The following is a 26,715-nucleotide window of genomic DNA, read 5'->3' as shown; positions in this document are numbered from 1 at the left end:
TTTATTTGTATTTTAGTGTATTTTATTTGATTACTAGCAGGGTCTCTGCTTCAGGTCTCATGGACACAAACGTAAGCCACCCGTGCTGCGGACCGCAATGCACGGGCTCTGGCTGTCTAAATCCTGTATTGTGGTGTGGACCCATTAACTTGAATGGGTCAGCAATCCGCAATATACTGCAAAAGAAAGGACACGTCCTATCTTTTGCAGTGCATTGGCACGGACCCAAAAGCCCACGGAAGCGCTTTCAAATGCTTCCAATCCGTGCCTCTGCTCTGACTCGTATCTTGTAGACTAAGGACCCATTCAAGTCAATGGCGAACTCACACGGGCGGTGCCTGTACATTGTGGACCCGCCGTTAGCAGTCAGCAATACGGGCATGGATGGCTTACAGTCGTGTGAATGGGTCTCCACACTGAATCCATTAGACAACTGCTCTGTTAGATCGATCTGAAGCCCTTATCTGTACATTCTTAACAGACAAATTTGTATCAGTGTGATAAGAGTTTAGCCTAAACGATTGTTTATGAGCGGTCAGGAATTCAGCGATAAAGGCTACAGATGGAGCTGTCGTCTGATGGATTCAGTGTGAAGCAGAGCCCCCTAGTCAAATGCACTAAAACCTGTAGAAGAAAAACTGCTCAAAAATGTAACAAAGACCAAATGACAAAGGAGTTTAACCCAAAATGAGTAGTATGCAATAAATTAAAAAATTTCCCCAATGGTCTCCATAGCCTTTAGCTCCCTGAGGTCTCACATGATGCACCTCCCAGACTGCTATGATCCCATACTGTACTGTACTTTTGATACGCCTCCGATTTTATACAGACGCACATGGAGGTTTTTTCCTCACAGTTTACATAAAGAATAATGTGGCATGTTCCAGCGCACGCCATACTATCAACCTTATAGGCTGTTTTCAACGCTGTTTTTGTCCCTACTGAAGTTAATGGGTAAAAAATAGCCACAAATCCACCAAAAACAGGGTGGAAAGTCCATTGATTACGACGACACATCTTGTCCCAGCAGTAAATCACTGCATGATTTTGTATGGAACGTTTTCTTATTGTATGTTTATTGACAGTTTGAGGGATTTTATTATTACCTCTCTTGATCCAAATGTTCTTTCGGAATTTTGTGGGCATACTGGCTAAGAATCTTTCACCGTCCGCTGTCTCCACCTCATGAAGATTATTGCCAGGACTTCCTAAAACCTTAAAATAAGAGGAATGTGAAAAATTTACACACTTTTTACACACATCCACAGCTTTGATGCCCATACATATATTTTTCTATGTGATGTAGTTAAAAAAAAAAAAAAAAAGAAAAAAAAAAAAAAGGTTCACAAAAGTGAACCCTGTTAAGTCATCCTCTCCTCCAGGCTATGTGGTTCTAGTGGTGACACAGCCACAGGTGTCGTATACTGCTGAGGCCAGTGGTTCACTACAGCGGTCACATGCTCTATACAGGAACATTGTAAGTTATGCTGGATCAGGGGGGAAAGGGTCAATTCGCTAACAGCTTTCCTGCCGTATAAAAGATATATAAATTAATCCCAGACAACACTTTTAAAGGGAATGTGTCATAATTTTTTTTCTGCCAGTAAAATCCAGATAGTAACACTTTTTTTTTAAACCAGTTTTTATTGTCTGATTGCAGATTTTTTTTATTTTATTTAGCAAACAAGATTAGGGGCACTGGGAGTAGATAAGCTGCGATATCACCTATTGTGAATGGTGGATTGTGCGTTATCTATACAGCGGTGATATGTCAATTTAATCTTGCCTGTAATGATAAGCAGATAACTGACTTAGGCCTCTTTCACACGGGCCTTTCACACGGGCGACGCGTGTGAGGGCCGGATAGGATGCGGGTGCATTGCGAGAAAATACGCAATTTTTCAGCGCGAGTGCAAAGCGTTTTAAAACCGGCATGTTTGGTACCCAGACCCTAAGGTTGTGTAGATTTTATTATTTTCCCTTATAACATGGTAATAAGGGAAAATAATAGCATTCTTAATACAGAATGCTAAGTAAATTAGGGATGGAGGGGTTAAAAAAATAAAACACAACTCACCTCATCCACGCGCAGCCCGGCTTGTCTTCTTTCTTCTTCTTTGAGGACCTGGGAGGAAAAGGACCTTTGGTGACGTCACTGTGCTCATCACATGGTCCGTCATATGGTCCATGTGATGAGTGCAGTGACGTCACCAAAGGTCCTTTTCCTCCCGGGTCCTCAAAGAAGAAGAAAGACGACAAGCTGGGCTGCGCGAACAAGTGAATGAGGTGAGTTTTATTTATTTTTTAACCCCTCCATCCCTAATTTACCATGTTATAAGGGAAAATAATAAAGATCGGGTCCCCATCCCGATTACAACCATGCTTGCGATTTTCACGCAGCCCCATTCACTTCTATGAGGCCTGCGTTGCGTGAAAAACACATAATATAGAACATGTTGCGATTTTCACGCAACGCACAAGTGAAGCGTGAAAAATCACAGCTCATGTGCACAGCCCCATTGAAGTGAATGGGTCCGGCTTCAGTGCAGGTGCAATGCGTTCACTTCACGCATTGTACCCATGCGGAATTCTCACCCGTGTGAAAGGGGCCTTAAAGTGATCTGTAGAGACCAAGAAGTGGAGTCTATTAGGTGCATATTGGGCTTCGTGGACATTGCAGAAACTTTTTCAAAATTCATATCGACATGGAAAATTTAAAACATAACCAAAATTTTTTTTAAAAACGTTTAATATAAAAAATGTGATTTAAAGGGGTTGTCTTTTTTTTTTTTTATAATGATGACCTATCCTCAGGATAGAGTAGGAATATCCACGGCACTCCAGTTCAAATATATGCAATTATTTTAATGATCAAAGAAAAGTTAACATCACTTATATTTCCATAGAGTATAGTGCATATCCAGGAATAGAAAAAACATTATACCCACATTATCTTCCCCGGACGTTTTAGTCTGTAATTAGACCTTTTTCAGAGGGATCTCATTGGTGGCAGGAGCGAGGGAGCAATTTTGGATGCAACATGCATAAGGCCTTATGCACATGGCCGACGCCGGCCATGGCTCATTTTGCGGCCCGCAATAATATGCGGGCACCGGTTGTGTACTCCCCGTATCACGGATGCGGATCCACTTAAAGGGGTTGTCTGGGATTGGGGACATTGGTATAATAGTACTAGTAACATACATATTTCATACATGCATGTCCTACCGTTACCACATATTTCTGAAGCCCCGTTTTCATATAGGATATTCTTAGCCAGAAGTGACTGTTTTCTTATACTCGGTGACCAGGTCTCTTGCAGGCGAGCTGAAGCCTCTTCTTCTAGCTGCTCAGGGAGCCCGGTGAGGTCACCGGCACTGATGGGTGGGCTTTAGCGCTGCTCTAGCAAATAAAATGGCTAGGGCAGCACTAAAGCCCGCCCATCAGAGCCAGTGGCATCACCGAACACACTGCTGGGTGGAAGCCTCCGTCCGGCAGTGTGTTATTGAAAACAAAAGAGCCTTTGCCCTGCGCGATTTAGCAAAGGAGAGCATCGGAGCATGAACTGCTCCGATGCTCAAGTCAGGGGGGCTGCCTGGGTGAAAATGAAGGTTTGTCCGGGTTCAGCTCTGAACCCGGACAACCCCTTTAAATGGGTCTGCAATCCGGAGCTACAGTGCGAAAAGGAGGCACGGAACCGTGTTTCTGTCCGTGCCTCCGCAACTCAAAAAAAAAAAACTATTTTTTTACGGTGCGGACGAATCATGGACCCATTCAAGTTGAATGGGTCTCGATCTGTCCTAGCTGCCGCACGGATGTTGCCCGTGCATTGGTGACTGCAAATTGCGGTCCCCAATGCACGGAGCGGCCGCACAACGGCTGTGTGCATGAGGCCTTACTGTTTTTGTGAGGCAAGATAACGAGAAAATGGCTGTTCTGGCACAGTTTTTATTTTTTGTTTGAGTGGATAATGTGATATTTTTATAGAGCAGGTCGTAACGACACGGCGATACCTAATATTTCAATTTTTTGGGGGGGGATTTACACAAAATATATATATAAAGGAAAAAGGGGGATGGCAGCACCGTCACAATGGAACTTGGAAGAAAAGGGTGCACAGGCCCAAATGTGGATATAAGCCAATCCAAAAATTATAAAAAAGAAAAAAGGGCAGCACTCCACTGGATAAAAATAAAATAAACTTTATTTACCCAAAGGCTGTAGCGACGTTTCGGCTCTTACACAGGAGCCTTGAGGAAGGCTCCTGTGTAAGAGCCGAAACGTCGCTACAGCCTTTGGGTAAATAAAGTTTATTTTATTTTTATCCAGTGGAGTGCTGCCCTTTTTTTTTTTTTTTTTTTTAATATATATATATATATATATATATATATATATATATATATATATATATATATATATATAATCTTTTTGTGTGTTTCCATTTTCTGGAAGCCATTTTCTTTTTTTTTTGGGCAAATTTTTTGCAGGATGAGATGACGGTTTGATTGGTACCATTTTAGGGCACATATGAATTTTCAATCGCTTGGTATTACACTTTTTGTGATGTAAGGTGGAAAAAAATTATGATTACATAACGGTAATTTGATTTGCCAGAGCCCATGACAGCACCACGAGAGAGAGGGTCCACCCCCACAGACAGGAAACCTGCATAATAAAAGGGCGGACACTCTCCTCCCAATTCAGTGCGATATCCAAGCATCGGAGGAAGTCCGCCAACATAGTGTTAGATGATTACGGTAATCATAATTTTTATTTTAAATTTTTGATGCAACACCCGTGTGAGTATAAGAGAACCAAGATAACCCAATAGGGAGGGAATAAGGGTGCTGTCATGGACTCTGGTAAGTCAAATTACCTGTAAGTAATCATCATTTTTCCCCTTCGCCCATGACAGCACCACGAGAGATTTACTAGAGGAAAAATCAGGGTGGGAGAATAGAAAGAAGCACCTTTTCCCCAAAGGACGACCCCGAAGGAGAGGAGTTCAAATCAAGCCAATAGTGTTTGAAAAAGGTTGAAGGAGAAGACCAGGTAGCCGCTCTGCAAATATCCTCTATGGGAACAGATGATCTTTCCGCCCAGGAAGTAGCAACTGCCCTGGTAGAATGTGCCTTAAGAGCCTCCGGAGGAGACAACCCGGAATCAAGATAAGACAAAGATATAGCAGAGACAATCCTACCTAGCTATAGAACTTTTTGTGGCCGCCTTTACCTTATTCACTTCTTGAAAGAGTACAAAGAGTGAAGAATATCTGCGCCAATCTTTAGTGCGAGGTAATTAATCAATGTCCTTCTAACGTCTAGGCAGTGAAGAGATTTTTCTTTTTCTGACCCAGGGCTTCTAAACAGTGTAGGAAGAACAATCTCCTGGGACCTATGAAATTTGGAAACTACTTTTGGAAGAAAAGCCTGGTCTGGCCGAATCATAACTTTATCCTCTAAAATAGTGGTATATGGAGTATTAATGGAGATGGTCTGAATCTCAATCCTGCGAGCAGATGTTAAGGCTATTAGAAGGCACAACTTCAAGGTGAGACATTTAATGGAGATGGTCTCTAAAGGCTCAAATGGAGCTTGAGTTAGAGCCTTTAACACTAGGCTTAAAGGGGTTCTGCACTTTCATTTAACTGATGATCTATCCTCTAGATACTTTAGAAATGGCTACGTCTATTCTTGGTGCTTTATCCAATGTGACACAATCTTCCTCTTTGAAGAGATATTTACGTTTAAGATTTTTAGATATGTAAACTTTTCTGTTTTTGATTAAAGCTGAACATTTTTATGAACCGGAAAGATGCTATGGTGTCTAGATTCTAGCCCCCCAAACATAATATCCTGGATGAACCTGGGTTCTTTTGTCTCTTTAATGCCCATAGTTGAACGTACAGCTTTTAGGAGTTTCTCAGTGTCTTCTATAGGAAAACATTGTCTACCACTTATTTCACCTTATTCAGAAGAGGATAGGGATGAATCATCAGACTGCCCATATAATGAGGAATGTAGGTCGTCTTCACCAGAATCAGACGAAATATGTTCCTGTACAGTATTAGTCTTATTTTAGACTTTTTTACATAAGGTAGAATTAACTTCCGATTTGACTAGTGCCTGAAGACATTTGTAAAAAGATGGCGATTCTTCAGACACCGTTTTATCAATACATGACTGACACATCCTCTTCTCCTATTCAGATGACAACCCAGTTTTAAAAAGAACACATTCCTTATTCTTCCTTTTTGTCACCACCTTCCTAGGTTTTGTCTGTAATACATTAGTACAAGTACATCAGCAGAGAGAAGCACAACATTATGCCCAGAGCACTCACCCCTTCAGAGGTACCAAGGCTGGAAGGCCTGCAGACTCTTCCACGTGCTTGTCCTCCTCCATGCTGCTTCTGTTACTGCACCAGAGCGCTGCTAGGATGCCGTCAGTGCGCCCTTTCTCATAAGCGCTTCTGTGACGTCACGTCTGACGCGCGCGCCGGTCTTGTGACACATGCCGCTCTCCCCGGCCTAACTCCTTGCCGGAAGCTCCTTCTCCCCCTCGGGTCCGGAAGTCCGTGCCTCTAGAGCATGGGTGTCAAACATGCGGCCCGCAATGAATATCTTTGCGGCCCGGCAAAGATGCAGCATCGCAGACTGCCATGTATGAGCCGGGGGAGAGGAGGGTCTGGAGTCCGTAACTAGGGGCGGGGCCCGGTGCAGTCACTGTACTCTTACACCGGGCCCCGCCGCTCACCAAAGTATTTATAAACGTGAATCATTATCCTGTTATTAAGTTGAACTAACGCTGCGCTCTCCCATGTTCCCATGTTCCCCTGTATCCCCATAGCACTTACTTAAGCTTCAATAGCAGGCAGAGCGGACGGCAGCAGTAACGTCACTCACTGACGTCGAGCGCCTGCTCCGCCCACTTTATGAATGAAGCAGGCGGAGCAGACGCGCAACGTCAGTGAGTGACGTTACTGGTGCCGTCCGCTCTGCCTGCTATGGAAGCGTGTTCGTAAGTGCTGTGGGGATACAGGGGACATGGGAGAGCGCAGCGTTAGTTCAACTTAACAGGATAAGGATTCACGTTTATAAATACTTTGGTGAGCGGCGGGGCCGGTGTATTGGGGGACACTGTTATGAGGGGGATCTGTGGATGACATATAGCAGTGTCATCCACAGATCCCCCCACCCCATAACAATGCCATCCACAGATCCCCCCACCCCATAACTATGCCATCCACAGATCCCCCCACCCCATAACAATGCCATCCACAGATCCCCCCACCCCATAACAATGCCATCCACAGATCCCCCCACCCCATAACAATGCCATCCACAGATCCCCCCACCCCATAACAATGCCATCCACAGATCCCCCCACCCCATAACAATGCCATCCACAGATCCCCCCACCCCATAACAATGCCATCCACAGATCCCCCCACCCCATAACAATGCCATCCACAGATCCCCCCACCCCATAACAATGCCATCCACAGATCCCCCACCCCATAACAATGCCATCCACAGATCCCCCACCCCATAACAATGCCATCCACAGATCCCCCCACCCCATAACAATGCCATCCACAGATCCCCCACCCCATAACAATGCCATCCACAGATCCCCCACCCCATAACAATGCCATCCACAGATCCCCCACCCCATAGCAGCGCCATCCACAGATATCCCACCCCATAGCAGCGCCATCCACAGATCCCCCATAACAGCGCCATCCACAGATCCCCCATAACAGCGCCATCCACAGATCCCCCATAACAGCGCCATCCACAGATCCCCCATAACAGCGCCATCCACAGATCCCCCATAACAGCGCCATCCACAGATCCCCCATAACAGCGCCATCCACAGATCCCCCATAACAGCGCCATCCACAGATCCCCCATAACAGCGCCATCCACAGATCCCCCATAACAGCGCCATCCACAGATCCCCCATAACAGCGCCATCCACAGATCCCCCATAACAGCGCCATCCACAGATCCCCCATAACAGTGCCATCCACAGATCCCCCACATGACAGTGCGTCATCCACAGATCCCCCCATAATAGTGTCATGCACAGACCACCATTAATTCAAAGCCCACCAAAAGCACAACTTTTGGTTAAAAATATTTTTTTCTTATTTTCCTCCTCAAAAACCTAGGTGCGTCTTATAGTGAAGTTTATATAATATTATATATATATAGCAACGGGATGTTGGGGGTCAGCAGTCATGAAACAACAATGTTGTTCTATGAAAATGTACAATTTTTTTTTTTTTTTTTGATGCGGCCCACAAACTTAAATTTTGTTTTGTTGGCCCATGTTAGCCTTTGAGTTTGACATGCTTGCTCTAGAGCATCACCGATGCCGCCAGGCACTGCATGCTCCAGCACACAATGTACTCCCTCAGGAGTTTGGCTGTGCATCTGCCTGTCCCATCGCACCCGAGATGCCGCAATATAATCCTGGGGACAGCAGGTACGACAGGGAGAAATCCAGCCCACTATAGGGTTCAGCGTAGGAGCACAAGAGGGAGGGAACCTGAAAGGAAAAAACGGCATGCTTCCCCAGACAGGAAACCACACTGAATTGGGAGGAGAGTGTGTCCGCCCTTTTATTCTGCAGGTTTCCTGTCTGTGGGAGCGGATCCTCTCTCTCGTGTGGTGCTGTCATGGGCGAAGGAAAAAATAGCTTTTTTGGCCAGATTTTTTATTTTCTTTTTATGCCGTTCACCAGATGGGTTGGATCACATGATATTTTTATAGAGCAGGTAATTACGGACAGGGCAACACCTAATATGTCTTTTTTTTATTTTATTTTGCACAATAAAAGCATTTTTTTTTTTTTTAATCCTGTTTTTGTGTCTATTTTCTAAAAGCCATATTTTTTTTATTTTTTGGCCAATTGTCTTATGTAGGGGCTAATTTTTAGCGGGATGAGGTGACGCTTTGATTGGTACTAATTTTGGGTACATATGACACTTTTGATCACTTTTTATACCATTTTTGGGAAGTGAGGTAGTCAAAATTGCAATTCCATCTTTTTTTTTTTTTTATGGTGTTCACCGTGCGGTAAAAGTAACGTAATCCTTTTATAGATCAGGTCATTACGGACATGGCGATACCAAACATGTTTAGTGTTTTTTATTTTTTACATTTTTAACCAATGATCTGTTTTTACATTAATTATAGTTAGAAGCATGGTGTTTTTTTTACCCAGACCCAGTTGATTCTTCAAGATCCAGTGGGTCTGATGCATCTGCAGTACACTGTATAGTGTACTGCAGTGTATTTGCAAGTACACTAAGCCTGATCAGGCTCCTGCCTTTAGCAGGAGCCTGATCAGGTTCAGATATACCATGGCAAGCCGGAAGCCTGTGAAGGCGTCCGGTTGCCACGGTAACCATGGGGACGCTGCCATAGCAGCCCGATGGGGAAAGGGGGGGGGGGGGGATTTGTCCAGCAGCCGGCAGAGGACAAGAGAGGGTAGAGGGGAGGACAGCCGTGCTGGCCATCCTGAACTGGGGGTAGGGGTTAGCACTTCAATAGTGCAGTGAGGGTACGAACCCTCTGGATGAGAGCTGGCGGCAGCAGCAGCACCACGCGATTCCCTCCTCCACAAAAGTACAAGAGGGAAAGGCGGGTGTTTGTGTTCTGTCCAGCAGCTGCCACAGTAGAGCAGCGACTCGATGGTTAGCCCCTTCCATACAGTGGACCACAGCATGGAAGGGGTTATATCTGCTGTTTCAAGCAGATGACGGATTCTCTGTAAACTCACCGAGTGCAGCCTGCTGTGCATAGGAAGCACAGAAAGCAGTAGAATCAAAACGATAAACGATAGATAAATACAACCAATTGGAGAAATGATTTTCTCCACATAAATTAGTTTAAAAATATTTTTTTTAACAAAGGGTGTCCATGTCCTTTAAGAGAAAGCAGCGCTTGCATGAGTGCTGCCTTCTCTTCACTATACCTGCCAGCCGTTCCAACAGCTCCCCACCTATTAATATTACAAAAGTGGACAACCCCTTTAAACAATAGGTCATTCCCTTTAAAGGCGTTTTCTGATATTTTTATACTGATGACCTATCCTCTGGACACCCGGGACCCCTGACAATCAGCTGTTTGAGAAGGCACCTGTGCTCTTGTGGGTGCCACTGCCTTCTCTCTGCTTTTTTAGGTCAGTGACGACACGTTCAGCTCAGCCCCGTAGAAGTGGATGATACCAAGCACAGCCACTATACAATGTACGACAAAGTGCTTGGTGAGCTGAGAGAAGGCTGCGACGCTCACAGGTTCGCCGCTGCCTTCTCAAAACAGCTGATCTGTGGGTGTCCCAGGTGCGAGACCCCCACCAATCAGATACTGATGACTAGGGATGAGCGAACATGTGTTTTCAAGTTTGGCGTACAAGGTTCGGGTTATCTAAGTATTCCGTTGTGGATTCTGCTACGACTGACCATATGGTCCGTGGTAGAGGAATAGATAGCAGAATTCTCAGATAACCCAAACCCTGTATGCTGAACTTGAAAAAGGAGACTTTTGTATTACTTACCAGTAAAGTCTCTTTCTCGCTCTTCCTTGGGGGACACAGGAAACCATGGGTATAGCTCTGCTCCCTAGGAGGCGTGACACTAAGTGAAAGCTGTAAGCCCCTCCTCCATCAGCTATACCCCTCAGCCTGGAGAAGAGACTGCCAGTTGCGTGTCCAAGTAGTGAAAGATAACCACCAACCGGAAAAAGAACCGTCAAGCCCCAACGGGGGCAACCAAGCCGGAACCACAACTGTAAACCCAAATGAAGGGCGGGTGCTGTGTCCCCCAAGGAAGAGCGAGAAAGAGACTTTACTGGTAAGTAATACAAAAGTCTCCTTTTCTCGCCCATATTCCTTGGGGGACACAGGAAACCATGGGACGTTCCAGAGCAGTCCCAGAAGGGAGGGACCAGAACAAACTAGACCAACACCGGAGGCATTAATCAACTGCCGCCTGCAACACCAGACGACCTAAAGCAGCGTCAGCCGACGCATGAGTATGCACCCTGTAGAACTTGGTGAAGGTGTGCAAGGAGGACCAAGTGGCCGCCTTGCAAATCTGCTCCGTAGAAGCCCGATTTCTCTGAGCCCAGGAAGCCCCGACCGCTCTAGTGGAATGAGCGGTAACACCGAGGGGCGGAACCTTGCCCTTGGCGAGATAAGCCTCAGTAACAGCCATCTTGACAAAACGGGCGATAGCAACTTTGGATGCCGCCAACCCTCTGCGCGACCCCTCCGGAACCACAAAGAGCGAGTCAGTACGCCTGAAAGAGCCGGTTACCTCCAGGTAAGCCTTGAGCGCCCTGACAACGTCCAGGCGATGAAGTTCCCTCTCCCTAGGGTGGGAAGGGGAAGGACACAAAGAGGGGAGAACGATGTCCTCGTTCAGATGAAAGGCGGAGACCACCTTAGGAAGGAAGGAAGGGACCGGACGAAGAACTACCTTGTCCTGGTGGAACACTAGGAAAGGTTCCAGACAGGAGAGTGCAGCCAATTCGGACACCCTCCGAAGAGAGGTGACTGCTACAAGGAAAATAACCTTGCAGGACAGAAGTCGCAAGGAAACCGTCCGCAGAGGCTCGAAAGGAGAAGCCTGGAGCGCTGAGAGAACCAGGTTCAGGTCCCAGGGCGGTACCGGAGGCCGGTACGGGGGAACCGCGTGAGCCACGCCCTGAAGGAAGGTCTTGACAGGACCAAGGGGGGCCAGTGGGCGCTGAAACAAAATGGACAGCGCAGACACCTGACCCTTCAAAGAACTAAGACCCAGACCTTGGGCAAGTCCGCTCTGCAGGAAGGACAAAACGGTGGGGAGAGAAAAGCGGAGCGGAGGAATCCCTAGATCGGCACAGAACCCCAAATAGGTCCTCCAGGTCCTATAATAGATCCTAGAAGAGGACGGCTTACGGGCGCGGATCATGGTGCGGACGACGTCCGCAGAAAAACCCCTACGTGTCAGGACGGTGGTCTCAACAACCACGCCGTCAAACGTAGGGACCTTAAACGCGGGTGGAAGATCGGTCCCTGAGAGAGAAGATCTTCCCTGGCGGGCAGCGGCCAGGGCGCGTCTGCCAGGAGCAGCATGAGGTCGGCATACCAAGACCGGCGGGGCCAGTCCGGAGCGACCAGAATCACCGAGACGCCTTCCGCCGCGATCTTCCGAAGGACCTTGGGCAGGAGTGGGATGGGAGGGAATATGTATGGACGCGCGAAGCCTCGCCAAGGAAGAACGAGGGCGTCGGCTCCGCAAGCTCCCGGATCCCTGGCCCTGGACAGATAGGCGGGGACCTTGTGATTGAACTTGGAGGCCATGAGGTCCACGTCCGGTATGCCCCAACGAAGGCAAATGGCCTCGAATACCTCCGGGTGAAGAGACCACTCGCCGGGGTCGACAGTGGTGCGACTGAGGAAGTCCACCGCCCAATTGTCCACCCCTGGAATAAAAATTGCCGATAGGGCCGGGACGTGGGCTTCCGCCCAACGGAGAATGCTGGAGACCTCCCTCATTGCAGCAGCGCTGCGAGTGCCCCCCTGGTGGTTTATGTACGCCACAGCCGTGGCGTTGTCCGATTGTACACGAACTGGATGACCCTTCAACAGATGAGTCCAGTGTCGTAGAGACAAAAGGGCCGCTCTCAGCTCCAGGACATTGATCGAGAGTTTGGACTCCGATGGAGACCAAATGCCCTGGACGGATCGGGGAGGAAACACGCCTCCCCAGCCCAAGAGACTGGCATCGGTTGTAACCACCAACCAGTTGAGTGGCAGAAAAGACCTGCCCAGAAGAGGGGACTGTAACCACCAGCGGAGAGATGACCTCACCGGAGGCGATAGATGGAAGGGATGATCCAGAGACTGCGGCGATTTGTCCCAGGAGGAGAGGATCGCCCGTTGGAGAGGGCGGGAGTGAAACTGCGCAAACGGAATCGCCTCGAAGCAGGCAACCATCTGCCCCAAGACCCGCATGCAGAAGCGGAAGGACGGTCGACGGTGGAGAAGGAGACCCCGAACCGCCCCACGGAGGATCAGACGTTTTTCCGAGGGAAGACGTACTTCCGCCGCTCCCGTGTCTAAAAGCATTCCCAGGAAGACCAGTTGTCTGGAGGGGGGAAGGGAGGACTTGGGGAAGTTGATGACCCAACCGAACCTCGTCAGAGTCTCTAGAGTGAGATCCACGCTGGCAACCGCTTGAGAAAGGGACGGAGCCTTGATGAGGATATCGTCCAAGTATGGTAGCAGAAAAACACCCCTGGAACGGAGTAAGGCCAAAACCGGGGCCAGGACCTTGGTGAACACCCGGGGGGCTGTTGCCAGCCCAAAGGGAAGGGCGACAAACTGGAAGTGGAGGTCCCCCACGGCGAATCGGAGGAAGCGATGGTGACACCGGGCTACCGGAACATGGAGGTAGGCATCCTGTATATCGATGGAAGACATGAAATCTCCCTGCTCCAGGGAAGCCACCGCGGAACGGAGGGACTCCATCCGAAACCGTCGAAGGAAGAGAAAACGGTTGAGCTTTTTGAGGTCCAAAATGGGCCGCACCGAACCTCCCTTCTTGGGAACAACAAAGAGGTTCGAATAGAACCCTTGGAACCTTTCCTCTAGAGGAACGGGGGTAATCACCCCTCTGTCCAGTAAGGCTTGAACAGCCGCGGAGAACGCAGCCGCGCTTTTCGGGTCCCGCGGGGGGCGGGAGCGAAAGAACCGATCTGGAGGGAAAGACGCAAATTCGATTTTGTATCCTGAGGACACAATTTCGAGAGCCCAGGCGTCGGAGATGTGAGCCATCCAGATGTCCCTGAAAAGGAGGAGCCGGCCCCCCACCCGGGTGGGTGGGGGCGCGCCTTCAGGCAGAGGATTGCTTTGCTGCGGGTGTGCGGGCAGCCTGCGGCCTGCGCCAGGAGGGCTGTGCCCGAAAAAACGGCTTCCTACGTTTATCCTGGGGAGGGGCCGAAGCGGCAGCTGCGGGGGGAGCCCCAGAGGTCCTGCGGGAGGACCGAAAACGAGACGCACCGGGGCGTCCGCGGGGGGCGCCCCTGGCTTGGGGTTGAGGGAGATGGGTGCTTTTACCACCCGTGGCCTCCGAAATAAGCTCGTCTAGGCGGACCCCGAAAAGGCGGGAACCCGCAAACGGTAGCCCCGCCAAGGAACGTTTGGAGGCAGCGTCCGCTTTCCAAACTTTCAGCCAGAGCTCCCTCCTGACGGAAACCGCCAGGGCGGAGGAGCGTGCAATAAGGGCTCCCGCATCAAGGGAGGCCTCACAAACAAAATTCCCGGCCCGAATAATAAGCTGAGCCAAGGAACGTAGGTCCTGGATGGGGACGTCCGAGTCCAACTCCTGTTCCAGCTGCGCACCCCAAGCAGAGATTGCTTTACCTGCCCAAGCAGAGGCAAAAACCGGTCTGAGAGCAGAACCGGAGGCAGCAAAAATGCCCTTGGAAAGGGTCTCCATGCGACGGTCCTCCGCTGACTGAAGAGAGGACCCGTCGGGAACAGGGATGGCCGTGTTTTTTGACAGACGGGCCACAGGGGGGTCCACCTTGGGTGGGGACGACCAGGTGGCCACGACATCGGCTGGAAATGGATAGCAAATGTCCAGCTTCTTGGGATTGACAAAACGGGCGTCCGGGCGAGCCCAAGCCTTAGACACCACGGAGGAGAAATCAGAGTGGATTGGAAAGACTTTTGAGGCCTGCCTGGGTCTGATAAAGGAGACGCTAGCTGCGTCAGAGCTAGGGGGGTCATCCTGCACCTTAAAGGTGTCACGAATATCCGAGATGAGTTGACTCATCGCTGAGGCTAGCTTGGACGGCAGGGCCGAGTCCATTTCCAAATCTGAAACCGCCAATTCACCTTCAGAGAGCGAATCCTTTGGAGAGGAGAGGCTCGTCTGGGTGCGCACGCGTGGCGGGGAGAGGGAGGCATCCGAGGAGGAGGCTCGCTCTACTCTAAGACGCTTCTGAGAGTGCCTAGCTCGGGAGGGGTCACTAAGAGGGAGTGAACCCGCTGCAGCGGCAGAAGCGGTGGACCCGGAGGGCGCGACAGTAAAAGTAGCGTCCTGCGGGGTAGGTGGCCTGTCTATTAGGCGGCCCACAACATGAGTGAGGCTTTCCACGGCCTGGGACAGGGATCTAGCCCAGTCAGGCGGGTCAGAGGAGGCAGGGAGCGACACAGCGGGCGACTGAGGCTGCGGTGGAGCTCGGCATGCAGGACAGTGCGGATCAGACTGCCCCCGGGGAAAGGGTTCCCTACAAGCAGTACAGGCATGGTACCAAGGCTTGGCAGCTGCAGAAGGGTCTGACATGGTGGAAATGTTGCCTTATGGGAGACCCCAGGGCAAAAGGAACGGAGATTACACCCAACAACAGTACTGGCACGGAGGGGGTTAACAGTCCTACCAGACCCTGCAAGCGGCAGCAGCAAGGGAAGCAGACAGAAGGAGGCTGTGGAGGGGAGGCAGCCGGCACGGGGATGAACAGCTTCAGGATCGGACGTAGAGAGGATTCCACGCAGTATGCGATGTGGAGCCCGACGAACCCGGAAGTAGCGGAGCGCTATGAAGCTCCGCCCACCCCTCGCCGCGCTGAAGAGACGCAAAGCCGCGCGCGCGGCAAAATGATTTTAACCCCCAAGATTGGATGAGTGCCGGCCAGCTATGGCGCCTGTTCGTGCCAAGGAAAAACGGCCCCCAGCCTACAGCCGTTCCCTGAAGGGAACCTCCCTTCTATGAGTTCGTGCCCTGCCGCTAATAAAGTGGATTTTTGCCCTGACAAAGTCCCCCCCAAATGATACCCGGTAAGGTGCCGGTAAGATATGCCCATGGGGGGGGGGCTCGATGTAGCAGCAGTGGGAAGGAAGGGGAGGCTGGAGCAGCCACTCTCACCATACGCTGTCTTCGCCCTCAATCCATCCAGCAGGGTCGCCCCTTCAGCTACTGGCACCGCAGTGGCAGGAAGCCGGGGGAGGGACTTGGCGTGCGGGCGACCCTTGAGCTGGCGGGACGCAGGGGAGCGAGGCTGCCCTGGTCCACCTTGTCTTCTGTGGGGGAGGCGGCAGTGCGGTATTACCGGCACTGGCGCAACTCAACCCCGGGAGAAACAGAGGGGTCTAATGCGCCTCTGTTGTCCCTGTAAGTAGAAAAAAATCGAATTAAAACAACAAATAACGCAAAAAATTAAAAATTATAGGAAAACAACCCTGCATAAGCAGGGGGTGTCTTGCCTCCTTGGACACTAAGCAAAAACTGGCAGTCTCTTCTCCAGGCTGAGGGGTATAGCTGATGGAGGAGGGGCTTACAGCTTTCACTTAGTGTCACGCCTCCTAGGGAGCAGAGCTATACCCATGGTTTCCTGTGTCCCCCAAGGAATATGGGCGAGAAACACAAGTTCGCTCAACACTACTGATGGCCTATTCAGAGGATAAGTCATTCGTATAAAAATCCTGGAAAACACCTTTAAGTCTCCCTGGATTTGACAGAAGCCAGATTTCTGCCCACGAGGTGTACGTTCAGTCTTCAGAAGGAGACGGGTGGTAACGTGCGGGCACTCACTCTCACGATGCGCTGATTCTCAGAAGGCTGAACATAATCCAGAAGAACCTCCTTCACCACGTGTTTTCTTTTGGTCGCCTTGGACATGGTCTTGGGTGTAAACAGTGAAGGGTATTCCAGGAGATAAGGGTCTTCCGCTGCTTCCTCAAAACATTGCAAGGAGGACTACCTAAAACACAATGTAAAGGACTATAAACGTCTGCATTATACAGCATCCCTCCCTACAACCTCTATCAATTGGGAAACTACAACTCCCAGCATGCCCTGGCAGCCAGGCTGGTGGACCTGAGCCTGTACACAAGGTATGATAACACGCTCTGTAGAAAGGCTGCACCCAGCATTACGTCACAGCAAGGTACAGGCGCCCGTACATCTATGGTAACACGCATGACGTTTACACTTACCACTAAGTATCACATGTGTTCTGTGAGCTGCCGCTTCCGGGCTCTAGTCACTAACTCTGGCATAGTAGTGTCTAAACTCCATGCGCCTTAAGGCCCTTCTGACGTCACAGGGTCATGTGACACTGGAAGCCTGAATCCGAAAGTGACCGCGCGCCTCACCGTTAACACCACGAATAGGTCAGATACTTTTATTTTATATTACTAATCTTTATTACCAGAGCACATGAGATGTAGATCGTTCTCTGTTGGTACGTCCCGCGGTTCATTCAAACCCACGTGACTTTAGCATGTCACGTGGCCTTGTGACCTTACGACGTATGGCGTTTAGACGTTGGAGTACAAACATGGCCGCGAGAGGCTTCCGGTTACGTCACCAATGGGCAATACCCTTACACCGGTGTTCTGCCAGATTCTTATACCGGAAGTGAGGCGGCGCACCGGAAGTGATGCGACCGTCACCGGAAGTACTAAATAGTTACTAAAGTTGTGGCCGGAAACATTTGCAGAGTGTGCGGCTGCTTGGCGGGAAGGTTCATACACGAGCATAAAGGTTAGTTGGCACTGGTCAGGGATGGGTTAGTATTTTTAAAAGTAGGGAATGTGTCAGCAGAGGCTGGGGAGGGGGAACATGGAGCTTGCATGTATGAGTGTACTGATGTGCCGGGCGGTGCTTCTGTTCCCAGCACTGATCCGGGGGGGGGGACAGTTCTGCTGCAGGGGCTGTTCCCCTGGGCTCGTTCACACAGTCTGCGGGGGCACATGATGCGGGATTCTTGCTGTTGCTTCTTTCTGCTTTCCCCGTGCTGGGCCGCCATCTTTATCTGCCTTCCCATGTTGCTGTAGTCTTGCCTACAAGCCCCAGGATCCTGCTGTCCCGAAGGGGGAGTGTAAATCAGGGTGGACGGTTCCACCCACTCGTGCAACATTGTTTGTAATGAGTCAGTGGTGTGACGTGATTAATATTTTTATGGCGTTCACTGCGCGGGGCAATGTTCTTATATTTAATAGCCCAGATGTTTTTGGACGCGGCAATAACATTTATTTTTATATGTAAGATTGGGAAAAGGATGTGATTAGAATGTTTAATATTTTTGGGTTTCTTTAATGTAACTTTTCTTTTTGCTCACACTTTTAGCCCTCTAGGGGGACTAAAACCTGTGATCTTCTGGTTGCATTTGCCATAGACCGTAATAGAGAACTATTAGGCTAGGGCTACACGGCGACAGTTGTTATAATCCTATTCCAATATAGCAATGTAGTTATTCAGTGGTTCACCAATCACCGGTACACTCAAACTGTTGGGTGTATAGAGATGCACTTTGTATGTTTAGTTTACACGCTACATCCGTGTGTACTCAGCTCACACAGAACATTATACTGCTATATCCCATCAAAGGAATACTTGCACATTCAGGAATAGCATACTTCACTAAATATTCTTAAGACATTTCAACTTTTGTCAACATAGAAGATCTCTCCCGTTTTGTGCCAAAAATAAATATAATTACAACCAAAGATACTCATCTACTCCATTCTCTCACCACATGTGAGTGTGCCATCACATCTCTATATACCAATATAGATTGATGAACATTACATGGGTTTCTAACCTATTTCTGCTGTAAGTAATGAATACCAGTTTCATAGTAATATTGGAGGTGCCAGCATTCTACTAGTTCATAAAGAGCAAGAGTTACACGTTGCCCATATATATATCAGTAAACCTGTTGTGAATCCATATAAGCTAAACGAATACCAAACGGTGTCCGAACGGAAACATGAAAGAAAACATGAATTTCCCAGGATATGCACACAAATCCAAGTAGACTTAAAGGGGTTGTCTGTGTTCAGAGCTGAACCCGGGCATATCCCCATTTCCACCCAGGAAGCCCCCCTGACTTGAGCATTGGAGCAGTTCATGCTCCGATGCTCTCCTTTGCCCTGTGCTAAATCGCGAAGGGCAAAGGCATTTTTAGGAGTTCCGTACTCTCCATGGGTCTGGCAGGAAGCCAGGCACTGATGGGCAGGCTTTAGCACTGCCCTAGCCAGTAAAATGGCTAGGGCAGCGCTAAATCCCGCCCATCAGAGCCGGTGACGTCACCGAACACACTGCCGGGCGGAAGCTTCCGTCCTGCAGTGTTATGATAAACAAAAGAGCCCGCGATCTAGTGCAGGGCAAGGGAGCGCATCAGAGCATTAGATGCTGTGATGCTAGCCGGGGGGGGGGGGTGCCTGACTGGGTGAAAATAAGGGTATGTCCGAGCTCTGAACCCCTTTTAAAGGGAGTCTGTCGCCTCTCATAACCCAAATTCAGATTTTAAAGCAGTCATGCTCCACAGCTTACCTTGAATCGGCTGTGCTCTTCTATATTGTAATCCGTCCAGTAGTTTTGCAGAAAAACGACTTTTATAATTATGCAAATTAACTCTGAAGGTGCCCAGAGGGGCGTTATGTTCCCCTTTGTGTGCCCAGTAACGCCCCTTTTACAGTGCCCAAAACGCCTTCCTCCAGAATCCCTAACCGCCCACAGCGTCTCATCCCTCTCCTCCCCCCTCCCTGACGGCCGAGCGAAGTCTCGCGCAGGCGCAGTACTCACTATGCCTATCAGCGAATACCTTAGGGTGTCTACTTTCCGAAATGGGGTCATTTGTGGGGTGTTTCTACTGTCTGGGCATTATAGAACCTCAGGAAACATGACAGGTGCTCAGAAAGTCAGAGCTGCTTCAAAAATTCGTTTAAAAATTAGTTTGTAAACGCTATAACTTTTACCCAAACCAATAAATATACACTTATTGCATTTTTTTTTATCAAAGACATGTAGCACAATAAATTTAGAGAAAAATTTATATAGAAATGTAGTTTTATTTGAAAAATTTTACAACTGAAAGTGAAAAATGTCATTTTTTTGCAAAAATTTCGGTCAATTTCGATTAATAACAAAAAAAAGTAAAAATGTCAGCAGCAATGAAATACCACCAAATGAAAGCTCTATTAGTGAGAAGAAAAGGAGGTAAAATTCATTTGGGTGGTAAGTTGTATGACCGAGCAATAAACCGTGAAAGTAGTGTAGTGCAGAATTGTAAAAAGTGGTCTGGTCATTAAGGGGGTTTAAGCTAGGGGGGCTGAAGTGGTTAATGTCGGTAACTTTTTCCAAATGTCTTTCAAACTGTGAATATGTTAAAACTAGTTCAAACCATTTTCATTATGCCTCAAGATTGGCTATATAAACTCAGCTTCAACAATATACCGCAGACATTCTGCTGCACCTCCATACAGTGTGTTTGTCTCTTCTTATATAAGAAAACAGAGAAAATACCTCCTTTTAACCTTAAATTCAGATGACATTGTGATCCTTCATTGGTAAAGAAAATTATTTTAACAATATTTCTAACACTGCTTCTTCAGGTATAGCCAGCAAAGATGTCTTCTACATCACAGAAACACAGAGACTTTGTGGCAGAGCCCATGGGAGAGAAGCCGGTGAAGGCTCTTGCTGGCATTGGTGATGTACTGGGAGGAAAGCTTGCTGATAAGGGCTTTGACAAGGTAAGCTTTTTATAGATCATGTAAAGGCCGAATGCACACGGCCGTGTTCCGCGGCCGAGAGCGGTCCGTGGTATGCCGGGCTGGATTCCTGTTCAGAGCAGGAGCGCACGGCGTCATTGGTTGCTATGACGCCATGCGCTTCATGCCGCCGCTGCACTACAGTAACAGGAATCCAGCCCGGCATACCACGGACCGCTCTCGGCCGCGGAACGCGGCCGTGTGCATTCAACCTAAGGTATAATGCTGTGTTCACCTGTACTGGATTTGGCATAAGGCATCTTTTTCAAAGAAAATCATTGCTTGTGGGGAAGTCGGGAGATCCGCACATGGATTAGCGCCATTTTAATTCAGTGGAGGTGATCTGAGGCTTTTCTGTGCAGAATCCACAGCAAAAATGAACATGCTGTGACTGTATATCTTATACCCTATTCGCATATATAAATTACAGAATGTCGCCTTGGTATATATCTATTATTGGCACTGGGTCATGGCAAATTCAGAATCCCAGTATTTATGCCGCAGTTAGCATCAAGTTTCATACAGCCATGCACATGAGACTTTAGACTCTTTCACATCTGCGCTTTGGTTTGGTGGACCATAACGGTTTGATATAACACATCAGGAGGCATCTGTTCCGTTAGGATGCGGTTGTGTTAAATCAAAATGGAACAGACCGGATCCGTCACTAAAAACAATGTCAGTCAATGGGTGATGGATCCGTTTTTTTCCTGTTTTTTTTTTTAAGATCCAAATAAAATGGATCCGGCACCATTCACGTAGATTACTTTCACATCAGTGTTTTGGTATTCCAGTTTTAAGATCCAGCAGAGAATCCGTTTAGGGCCAATGTATTCTGAGTGGGGTATGCTCCGTCCAGGATGCATTCCGTTCCTGCAGCATTCTATTTTGTGACCCGACACAAAACCGCTGCAAGCGGTCATCAAAACTGAACAAACCCGATCCATCACTAAAAACAATGTAAGTCAGTGGTGCCTGGATCCGTTCTGTGCATTGGGGACCGCAATTGCACAGACAACATCCGTGCGGATTCCGCAGACTGATCCAGACTTATTCAACTTCAATAGGTCCGTGCAGAGGTCGCACTACGTTTTTTCCAGAAGAGTAAAAATACTCCTGACCATTTTTGAGGAGTATTTTTACCCGAGGAGTACGAAAGTTACGGTAATTAAAATACATCACAGGCCGCGGGCAACTTTTCTCTCAGATCAGTCACACGAGTCCGCAGCTCCTTAGCTCTCCAGCGGCCCTGTCATGTTTCCCGCGGTCTTTGGGTAGCGTGCCCTGCTCTCCTTACTACAGCCACCCCCAGGAGCCGGCCCCTCCTCCTTACAGCTCCCGCCGGCTTCCCCTGCCTGACCTGACCTGTATCGCTTTGGCGTGCCAATACCCAACCAATAACAAAGCTTTTTGCTGTAAGGAGCTTTTTTATTGGTTATTTCAGGCACAGGCAGCATTGCTGCGCTGCTGAATGTGGGGGAAAAGTCTGAGGCATATTGGTACGCCTTAGACTTTTTCCAGGGAGTAAAATCAACTAAACAAGCGTCATGGACGCTTGTACAGGCGTTATTGCGACCTCTGGGTCCGTGAACATTTTCTATTTTTCTCAAGTTAATTGGTCCGCATCCGTGATGTTGTGAACATACAGCCGGTGCCCGCATATTGTGTGCAATGAGCCCTTACATTGTTTTAGTGACAGATCGGGTTTGTTAAATTTTTATTTAACACAACTGCATCCTAACAGAACAGATGCATTCTGATGGGTTAACCCCTTCCCGCCCAGTGCCGTAATAGTACAGCATAGCGGGACGTGACTTGCCGCCCAGCGCAGTACTATTCTGGCACGCTGATCGGGCGGGTGCAGGAGCTGCGCTCACCCGATCAGCGGCAGGGGTCCGGCAGTCACTGATAGCCGGACCCCTACTGTATGCGCCGGCATCGGTGAAAACACCGATGCCGGCGCATTAACCCTTGATGTGCCGCGGACAGCGCTGTGTGCCGAGGCAGAGAGCTTCCATCGGGTCTCCGCACTGCTGTGACAGGGGACCCGATGGCAGGAATCGTGGCTGCTTTCCATGACAGCCTGTGAGATCCAGCCCCCTGTATTGTGATGCATTGTAAAGGGGATCAGACCCACAAAAGTTGAAGTCCCAGAGTGGGACAAAAAATAAAGTAAAAAAGGTTTTTTACAAAAAAAATTTGTTTCAAGTAAAAGTCTCCTTTTCCCAAAATAAAATTTTAGGTATCGCCGCGTCCGTATCGACCTGCTCTATAAAATATCACATGACCTAACCCCTCAGGTGAACACCGTCAATAAAATAAAAACTGTGCCAAAATAAAAAAACATAATACAAAAATAGTACCAATCTAACAGTCTCCTCATTCTGCAAAAAATTTGCCTCTACCTAAGACAATCGCCCAAAAAAAAAAAAAAAAAATATGGCTTCCAGACTATGAAGACACTAAAACATTATAATTTTTTTTTTTTCAAAAAATATAATATTGTGTAAAAAATAAATAAAATAAAAAAGTATACATATTGGGTATCACTGAGTCCGTAACAACCTGCTCTATAAAAATATCACATGACCTAACCCCTCAGGTGAACACGGTAATAAATAAATAAAACTGTCAAAAAGCCATTTATTTTTTTTGTCACCTTACATCACAAAAGGTGTAATAGCAAGCGATCAAAAAGTCATATGCTACCCAAAATAGTGCAAATCAAACCATCATCTCATCCTGCAAAAAATGATACCCTACCTGAGACAGTTGCCCAAAATTTTAAACTATGGGTTTCAGAATATGGAGACAATAAAAAATCATTAAAAAAAAAAAAAAAGCTTTATTATGTAAAACTGAAACAAACAATATTTGGTATTGTCGCGTCTAACAACCTGCTCTATAAAGATACCACATGATCTAACATGTCAGATAAACATTGTAAATAACAAAAATTTAAAACTGTCCCAAAACAGCTATTTTTTGTTACCTTGCCTCACAAAAAGTGTAATATAGAGCAGCCAAAAATCATATGTACCCTAAAATAGTACCAACAAAACTGCCACCTTATCCCGTAGTTTCCAAAATGGGGTAACTTTTTTGGAGTTTCTAGTCTAGGGGTGCATCAGGGGGTCTTCAAATGTGACATGGCAACTTAAAATTATCCCAGTGAAATCTGCCCTCCAAAAACCACATGGTGCTCCTTTTCTTCTCCGCCCTGCAGTTTGCCCATACAGCAGTTTACGACCACATATGGGGTGTTTCTGTAAACTACAGAATCAGGGCAATAAATATTGTTTTGTTTGGCTGTTAACTAGGGCTGAAACGATTCTTCGATTAAATCGAGTCAAAAAAATCCTCGATGCAGTTTCCCTGCATCGAGTAATCGTTTACATCACATGATCACGGAGCGTGAGTGAAATTAAGCGTCTCACTCACCGCTCAGTGTCTTCCAAAGTCCAGAGAGATGGCACCGCCCTGCAGGCAGGACTTTGCGTAATGCGCAGTTGCGCACATACATCGTCAGCACGCTGGCTAACGATGTGTGTGACGTAAGGTCCCAGTGCATGCTGGGATGAAGACGGTCTCGGACTCCATGTGTCTGCGGCTGCGCCCTCCTCACTAGTGCCAGTGCCATTAGGTAATTTAAGTTAACAGCACCAGAGGTACGCCAGGGGGGAATCAGGGGCACTCACTGTAAATTGATATTGAATGGCAGATGGAGAGTGGTTAATGGAGGTACCACCTTGGCATGTATAAAGTTATTGGTTTAGAGAGGGGTTAATGAAGGCACCTTGGAGGTGCTTTCATTAACCCCTACAAACCAATAACTTTATACATGCCCATTGCCAAGGAACTTCCATTAACCCCTCCAAACCAATAACTTTATACATGCCTAATGCCAACGTGTTTCCATTAACCCCTTCAAACCAATAACTTTATACATGCTCATTGCCAAGGTGCTTCCATTAACCCCTCCAAACCAATAACTTTATACAGCCAACTTGGCATATATAAAGTTATTGGTTTTTTAGACTCTGGAGAGGGTTTAATGGAGGCACATTGGCGCTGGCAAATTGCATTGGCATCCGGTGTACTCCAGCAGTCTGAGCCTCCACCGGAATAGACTGACGGAGTTCACAAATCACAACATAACCCGAGCCTGCTGGAGTATACCGTAATGGGTATAGCCGGATACAACCAGCTATATGCTCTGCTCTCATAATCTTATTGACTATAATGTGGTCCAAGGCCATCTGGCCATGTTCTGGCATTCATGCTGGATATCGTCCAAACTTGGCTTGAATGCTGTAACAAGGCCAGACCCTTTACACCATTACAGTCAATTGCTGCAGCAGCCGGCAGTATCCAGTTATACCCGATATGGTACATTCTGGCTGGCTGTTCTTCTGACAGAACCAGAATGTATATTGCAGCTGTGAAAGAAACACGTTATTTTAAGAAGGTTTTTCTTATTAGATTACTCGATGAATCGGGAAATATAATCTATAGAATACTTGATTACTAAAATATTTGTTTACTGCAGCCCTACTGTTAACCCTTGCTTTGTTAGCGGAAAAAATGGAAATTCTGCCAAAAGTGAAATTCTGAAATTTCCGCTCCATTTTTCCATTAATTCTTGTGGAACATCTAAAGGGTTAACAAAGTTTGTAAAATCAGTTTTGAATACCTTGAGGGGTGTAGTTTCTAAAATGGGGTCATTTTTGGGTGGCTTCTATTATGTAAGCCCCAAAAAGTGACTTCAGACCTGAACTGGTCCTTTAAAAAGTGGGTTTTGGAAATTTTCAGAAAACTTTAAGATTTGCTTCTAAGCCTTCTAACATCCCCAAAAAAATGGCATTCACAAATTGATCCAAGCATGAAGTAAACATATGGGGAATGTAAATTTAATAACTATTTGGGGAGTTATTACTATCTATTATAAAAGTAGAGAAATTGAAATTTGCTAATTTTTCCACATTTTTGGTAAATTTTGTATTTATTTATTTTTTTACTCCATTTTACTACTGTCATGAAGTACAATATGTGATGAAAAAACGTTCTCAGAATGGCTTGGATAAGTAAAAGCGTTTAAAAGTTATTACCACATAAAGTGACACATGTCGGATTTGCAAAAAATGGCCTGGTCAGGAAGGTGAAAACAGGCCCGGTGTTGAAAGGGTTAAATCAAACCGAGCCGGTTTGGTCCGGTTTTGAGATCCTCTGCTGGATCTCAAAACTGGAAACCAAAGCACAGATGTAAAATTAACCTTACCATGTTTTTAGTGATGGATCCGGTTTGTTTGGTCACAAAACAAAATGCTAATCAAATGGAAGACATCTTGATGCATCCTGAACGGAGCATATCCCATTCACAATACATTGTCTCTAAAAACGCAAATGAAAAACGGTGCATTAGCCGAGTTTTCAACGGACCCATTGAAAGTCAATGGGTCCGCAGAGAAACGGAACAACGGACACGGAATAAAACAACAGTCGTGTGCATGAGGCCTTAATAACATGAGCGATGTTATCAGATCAGTCTTTGCTTTGTCTTAATACACCGTTTCTTTGTTTTGTAGGCGTATATTGTCTTGGGTCAGTTTCTCGTGCTAAGGAAAGACATAGAACTATTTACAGATTGGCTGAAGGACATCTGTGGCGCAAATGCAAAGCAAGCACGTGATTGTTCTTCCTGTCTAAAAGAATGGTGTGATGCTTTCTTGTAAGACTGTTGCCTTCCAAAGTTCAACCTCTGAAGTTCCAAGAACACCCATGTCTTGTGCAACCTGCAATATCCAACTATGAGCAAGAAGCATTCAATTGCCCCTAACTAAAAGACCAGATGTACAAAGACGACGACGTGCCTCTGGTCACAACAGCTCCCTGTATTCCTAGAGCTTCTGAATGTTCATTGACGAGCCTTTCCATATTGTAGATATAATTGTAATGTCTCTTTATTCTGACAAAAAAAATCTTTTAATGTTTCCAAAGAATAGCCCATTGCTGCTTTATCTTATAAAAAAAAAACAGGATAATCTGTTATTCAATCTGACACAAATTAAAGGGGTTATCCAGCATCAGGTCATCATTATCAGGTCATGATAGGTCATCATTATCAGATCAGTAGGGGTCCACCCCGGCATCTCTC

General features: G+C 47.3%; 2 protein-coding genes across 3 annotated transcripts in view; one reads left to right on the top strand and one right to left on the bottom strand.

Moving 5' to 3' along the window:
* Positions 1-17,169, bottom strand: part of EIF1AD (eukaryotic translation initiation factor 1A domain containing) — a 25,277-nt gene extending 8,108 nt beyond the window's left edge. Inside the window, exons 1-3 of the mRNA XM_040409521.1 lie at positions 16,998-17,169; positions 16,594-16,762; positions 1,107-1,215 (exon numbers count right to left, since the gene is read on the bottom strand). Coding sequence (XP_040265455.1) covers positions 1,107-1,215; positions 16,594-16,680 — 196 coding nt within the window. The 5' untranslated portion in view covers positions 16,681-16,762; positions 16,998-17,169. The remainder of the gene's footprint in view (positions 1-1,106; positions 1,216-16,593; positions 16,763-16,997) is intronic.
* LOC120980419 (barrier-to-autointegration factor A-like) lies at positions 12,422-26,715 on the top strand. Of its 2 annotated transcripts, XM_040409523.1 has the most exons (4): positions 12,422-12,431; positions 17,541-17,547; positions 20,403-20,543; positions 26,147-26,715. In XM_040409523.1, exons 3-4 carry the CDS (start codon positions 20,418-20,420, stop codon positions 26,291-26,293), a joined length of 273 nt encoding a protein of 90 aa, XP_040265457.1. In that variant the 5' UTR covers positions 12,422-12,431; positions 17,541-17,547; positions 20,403-20,417; the 3' UTR covers positions 26,294-26,715. The 2 variants fall into 2 exon arrangements, with proteins under 2 accessions (XP_040265457.1, XP_040265456.1); XM_040409522.1 differs by lacking the exon at positions 12,422-12,431 and having other exon boundaries at positions 17,440-17,547.

The sequence above is a fragment of the Bufo bufo genome, chromosome 10, assembly GCF_905171765.1.
Source record: "Bufo bufo chromosome 10, aBufBuf1.1, whole genome shotgun sequence".
Taxonomy (NCBI): Eukaryota; Metazoa; Chordata; class Amphibia; order Anura; family Bufonidae; genus Bufo; species Bufo bufo.
The sequence above is the reverse complement of the archived record's forward strand: the minus strand, read 5'-3'. Positions and strand labels throughout refer to the sequence as shown.